General features: G+C 48.7%; 1 protein-coding gene across 2 annotated transcripts in view; it reads left to right on the top strand.

The window, feature by feature from the left end:
- The first annotated feature begins 1,263 nt into the window (after positions 1–1,263).
- The window catches only part of PARVA (parvin alpha), a 155,538-nt gene continuing 150,801 nt past the window's right edge, over positions 1,264–6,000 (top strand). Inside the window, exon 1 of one of the 2 annotated variants that reach the window (XM_024558837.4) lies at positions 1,264–1,553. In XM_024558837.4, coding sequence (XP_024414605.1) covers positions 1,418–1,553 — 136 coding nt within the window. In that variant the 5' untranslated portion in view covers positions 1,264–1,417. Of the gene's footprint in view, positions 1,554–2,004; positions 2,295–6,000 lie in introns of those variants that run through there. The other variant, XM_045194041.3, reaches the window with a different exon arrangement.

The following is a 6,000-nucleotide window of genomic DNA, read 5'->3' as shown; positions in this document are numbered from 1 at the left end:
GCCAACCCAATAGTATTCTCATTAGCTCCAGTTAAGGTGGATGGTTATGAAAAAGCTTTAGGAACATGTCCTCCTAAGGACACACAGCTGGCCCTTGTGGGCAAGTAGGCACTGGGAAGAGATTCAAGGTCCAGGCAGGTACTCCCCGCAGGTTTTCATTATTCAGACCACATGGTTTCTTGAGACCACTACTTTGCTCCGTTCTTTTGGTTCTCTACTCATCAACATGCACGTGCCTAAAAATGGATACCCAGTCTGAAGTCTGCACGATCATCACTAACTTCTTAACTTCTGGCAAGTCTCTCTAGCTTAGTTCAGATTCTTTAGGGAGACGATCTTACTGGCTGCTCTCCAGTAAAGCATTAGCAGTTCTTTGGGTCAGGTCAATCAACTACTCGGAGGAAAAAACACACTCGCTAAGGGGCTGTGTGAGTGTGTGTGTGAGAGAGAGAGAAGAGCCCAAAAAAGTGGTCAAGCAAAATAAAACAGGCCTGTTAATCCTTTCCAGAACGAGTCTTTGAAATATTGTGTCAAGGACACCCTTGTTATCCCAAATGAGTCAGGACTCACTCTGTGGCTTAGACAAGGTAAGTTTGGGGAGTGGGGGCACACTGTCTCAGAGGGTCCCATGGTCATACTTTCCCATTTAAGTTTATACCAACATTTGAGATCCTCCTTTGCACAAGCCATTGAACTGCTAGAAACAGGGATGTTGCAGCCCTGTGCTCATGAACTTCAAACTTCTCAGTTTCGAACATGAGGGTGAAGAGGGGGCTGGAGTGCCCAGCTGTGGCATAGCTATGAATAAGTGAAGGAGCAGTCGGATGTGCCCAACTGGTGGGGCCTGAACACATTTTGGTTCACTCGATTTCTTTCCACAATCCCTTTTGGGCACAAGACACGGGCCTATTAACTGTGCAGGTAGAAAATCTGTGGAAAAGCCAGTGCCTCATCAAGCCGCTCAGGTGAGACACTGGGAAACACAGTAACAGGTGGGTTCGGTTCAGCAATCACTGAACCCAGGATTTGTGCAAGGATCTGTGCTGGGTGCAGAGTCAGAGGAAATGAGGCATTCAGACTGGAGCACTGCCAGGCTGGAGGGTCACTCACACACAGAAGCAGATAAGGCTGCACGCCCTCCGAGGGGCAGATTTGGGGCATCCTCTCTGCTGGGGCAGCCAAGGGGCGCAGGGAGCAGGCCTGGCCTGGCCAAGGCAAGGGCCCGAGCACACAGCTCCCTGCAGGGCGGAGGGCGGCGCGAGGGAGGGATAGAGGGAAGGGAAAGGAGAGCGTGAGCTGCCTTAAATGCTTGGAATAATTCCGCTTCCGTTTGGGAAGCCGCAGCCTCAGTCCCGACGCGCCCGCCCAGCACCAGCTCCGCGTCCCCGACCGGTCTGCGGCTGTCCGCTCCACCACCATGGCCACCTCCCCGCAAAAGTCTCCCTCTGTCCCCAAATCCCCTACTCCTAAGTCGCCCCCGTCCCGGAAGAAAGATGACTCCTTCTTGGGGAAACTCGGCGGGACTCTGGCCCGGAGGAAGAAAGCCAAAGAGGGTGAGTGTGGCCAGGCCGCATGGGCGGCAGGGGCCGGGATAGTGGGCACGGGGCTCTGGCCGGCCGGGAGCGCGCCGCGGAAGCCCGGCTAAGAGAGGGGCGCGGCGACGCGTGCGCGCGCTTCCCGGGAACGTCGTGGTGGGGGCAGGCGCCCTCCGCGGGCCTTGGCTGTCGCCCTGCCGGTGGTCTCACTGGAGCTGCTCTCCGGGGCCTGGCGGCGCCGGAGTGGAGCGGCCCTGGCCTGGGACCAGGCAACGCCCGAGGTGGGCAGGGGGCCGGGGCCGCGTGGCCAGAGGGCCCAGGACTGCGGACCGCCAGCCCCAGCCGGGAGGCGGCGTCCTCCTGTAGGCCCCAAGTCCCCGCCCTCTACGCGCCAGAAAGCTGGCATTTTCGACGTTTCTGCTGAAACTTTTCTGGGCACCGTCACTTTCACTCTTTGGCTTTCGTTGGTCTTTGAAAGCAGGTTGTTTTCTAGACCTGCTGAAGTCTAGTTGCAGGGACGGCCTCTTTGGATCTTGCCTATCCCCAGGACCCAGTGGTGCTCTATTAATGAGTAGATCAACATCCAATGTTTGTTGAATGAATGAGTGAAAAGTGACTTTCCTATTGTCGTGTAATAGTGAAGAACTCGAGCCCAAGAACACCGGAATGAGCCACGCACACTCAGCAGCATGCCGTGACCCTTCTGCGAGCTCAGGATTTGAGAGCTCTTGCAAAACCCATTTCCGTTTTCCCACTCCGGTGAGTTGAAGGGCTCATTTTTTTTCCAGGACAGTTTGCCTGTAAAATATTTTCTCTCACCGGCAGACTTCGCTTCCTGGTTTTTCGTTTGAAAATGAGATGACAGGTCTGAAGAAGCTAGTGATAGATGTGTAGACAGAAGTTGCTTGATTCAGTTTTTTGATAGAATGCTCAGTGTTGTGGGAATAACATTGTGATATTAAGATACAAAATAAATTTCGTGTTCCTGAGTTACCTTAAAGCATAAAAAAAAAGTTCATTGTTGAGAATGACCCTACTTGACCCAAAGGGCTAGACTTCCATTCTTTATCTTGAAGAGAGAAACAGCAAAACACATCCCCCCAAATATTTTCCCCAGTTTGGTTATTTTGGTAAACCACTGAGTCATGTGCAGTTGGTAGCAAATCATGAAATCCTGACTTGGAAAGTCCTTTTCTAAACTACCCCTTGTTTACCTACGGTATTGCTGAAATGGGCTCTCTAGTTTAAGACTGGGCAAGTCAGAATTTCTGGAGCTTATGACCTATCAGGAGAGCTCACCTCTCCCTTGCTGACTGTTTGGAAAAGTTTACTTCACTGTGAAAGTGAAGACTTGGTCTCTGTATTGACTGTACTACTGTCTTATTCATGGAGCCAGGAGGATGAGTCTAACAGTGGCCCTTCACTTGTTTTAGGTGGGCTCGGCCGTTTCCCGCAGTCTTCCGTCACCAGGCTGCACGTTTTCTGTTCCTGTAGCTGGTCCTCATAGACAATATTTTATGGCTCGCTGCCATCCTGTCTCTTCTGTTTTACTCAGGGTCCCTGCAAGAAACAGAAGGTCACCTTAGTTGGGATTTTGAAAATAATGTAGGGAAGGGACTATTTACAGAGGTGTAGGCAGGGTTAAGTGAACCCAAAGGGATGATGCGGAACCTAGGGGCTAGCAGCAGGCAGGGGGAAGCTGTGACCACTCCTAGACCCAAAGGGACAACAGGAGCAAACCAGAATCCATTGAGGGCTGGAACTCTGGAAGGGGGGCGGCCTGACGGGGACTGCAGCTATAGAGGGACAGAGCTACTGTCGGAAACGTGGAGATGGATGGAGCAGGGAGACATGGCACAAGGGACACCTGCATTTTCTCTTTCTCCTTGCCCTGAATCTCTCACTGGTACTTCCAACTGACTGGGTCCAGTGGGAAGTCATCAGGGCAAGGGATTCTGGGTGATGTAGGGGTCAGCTCCCTCAGGGCACAGAGCAGTGCAGACAATAAATCATGAAGGGGACAATGGAGAATAACTAGTAGACCCTCTCAAAGCAAGTTGCCCAGAAGTCAATAAAGGCAATAGTAGTCCAGTGCAGCCAGCCGGGTGTGGACCACAGCTGTCACCTCCTTTGTTCTCGCATAGACACCATGTTCTGTTAGTGCAGCCAAGTTTGCTTTTCCTTATTTTGTCAGCTATATCATACTGTTGTCTTTCATGGAGTTTGTTATCAGCTGAAAGATATTTTTACGTTTGTTTCTCGTAAATCATTCCCTTTCCTATCTCCGATTTATTCAATTGGGTTTTTGAAATCAAGTGCAAGATCTTCTTTAATCCTTGTTGTACTAAACTGTTAAGTCCTGATTCTGTCATTCAGTCTATTAGCTAACCCAGGGGGTTATAAAGGGGTAAGTTGAAGAGCATATGCTTCTCCTAAAGGGGCCAGCCTTCACCCAGCCCCAGCTGCTTGCTGCTGCATGCCGCCAGGAGCCCCGTCAGAGAAGGCAGTGGGGTTCGTCTGAAATGACGTGCTCTTGGTGAGTGTGTGCTGGGTCTTGGCGATCAGTGCTTTACCTTGCCAGGGGCCCACTAACCATCACTTCAGTAATCATAAGGTTAGATCTCGCTCTGGATCATGCATCATCTCGCGGCTCTGTGCTTTGTAGAAACCCCCTTCTTCCACTTTACCTCTAGTGTTCTAGAACCTCCCATTCTTCACGATTCCTCAAGATCACTGATGTTGGTCTATCCACAGAGTATTTCAATGCTTTGGCATAGAAGTCTCCTGACCCAGGGTCTCAGTCGTTCGTTGGATACCTGTTGTGTCCCACTGCAGGACACTAAGATTGGAAGGGCATAATACATGTACTTAGATATTTAGATCAATCATTTTATATGAAAATATGTCTTCCTATGAATACTTATCAACTACATCATAGACTGACTATAAGTCTCCAAAGAATACATTAAAACTAATCATCACTCCAGTGTTTTCATAAGAAAAAAATAGCATTAGAGAGAGGCAAGAGATAACAGAGGTTGAAAGCCTGGTCTTTGGGACTAGACACTTTTGGGTTTCATTTCTGGTCTAACTCGTTATTTATTGCAATGATTTAGGATAAGTTCCTTAATCCCTCAAAGCCTCTGTTTCTTCTTCTATAAAATGAGAATAAAACTTTCTTCCTTACATGGAAGTGGTGAGGTTAAATGAGACAAAGTACATAATATGCATAGCGTGGCACAAATAATTGTAGCTATGAAAACTGACAGCTCAATTTCACACAGTCTTTATATGTTGAAATAGTCTTTTCATTATGGACTGCAGAGGATTCTGCAGGTTCTGCAGATAGCCTAGTAGCCCATAACTGTATGAAGCCCATGTAAGCACCGCTTTGGTCTCTTCGGAAATTAGGAATCTTTTCTTGCAAGTCAGATCCTCATTTCCAAAATGTCACACTTCATCATTTAAAAATATTTGGGCCCCTTCTAGTGAGTTGTAGCTAAGAGGCTTTTGTTTTTCTCTATGGATCTTCTCTTTGGGGTTTCTAGTCCCCATTTATGCCATACATGCCCTCCTGTGTGGGTTCTTAGACTAGCCTTTCAGAGTCCACTTGCCAAAGGGCTACTTTTCACCTTTCTTCCTCCAGATCCATCCTCAAGACTTGCTCTTTCCAGGAACACCATCTTGAAAGGTGTTTGCCAGCCAAAGGCACCCTAAATGAGTTCAACAGCAATGGTTATTCCTATCATTTGCCCATTTATTTCTTATTCCTCAGTCTTTTACATTTTGCTTAGTGTCTGAAGTGTTTAATAAGGGCTTTAATAATTCTTGTAATAATCCTAAGACTTGCCACTTTGGTTCTTGTTGGCTGTCCAGTACAGCTGGGGGAAACCCCCAAACTCTGCAGCTGATTTATGGTTCCTAGAGTGACCCGAGCCCTCGGCACAGCTGAGCAAGCCTTCTTGCCATGTCAGCTCATGTTCTCATTTCCCAAAGTGCTTCCTCAAACCCTCAGCGCGCAAGCTCTTCCCCAGACCCCGAGATAGAGAACTAAGTACCAGGTATGATCTTATTCAGTTTCCCTTCAATCCCACCTTTCCCCATATTTACACCTCTCCTTCCATGCTCCCTTCCTGTCCTAGTCCCTTCTGCGGAGGTGTCCCTTCTCCCCTTGCTCAGGGGGCCAGTCATGTCCCCCTTCTTCCAGACTTGGCATAGCAGATGCCCTTTTCTCATGTCCTCAGTCTTTTCATGCCACTCTGTTCCCCTTACATTTTCTGAATCTTTGAGTCGTTCCCATTTGAAGAAAATCTGGTACTGGTTTCCTCCTAAGCTACTCATCAGGGATCTTGAAAGTGTTGAATATACTGGGTTTCCCTTTCTTGTCTCCTAGTCACTTCCTGATCCACTATTCCCATTCTTTCTGCACTTATTTGAGTGCCTTGTATATGCCAGGCACTGTGCT

Source organism: Desmodus rotundus, chromosome 5 (genome assembly GCF_022682495.2).
Source record: "Desmodus rotundus isolate HL8 chromosome 5, HLdesRot8A.1, whole genome shotgun sequence".
NCBI classification, from domain to species: domain Eukaryota; kingdom Metazoa; phylum Chordata; class Mammalia; order Chiroptera; family Phyllostomidae; genus Desmodus; species Desmodus rotundus.
This window is presented reverse-complemented; position numbering and strand designations above follow the sequence as displayed.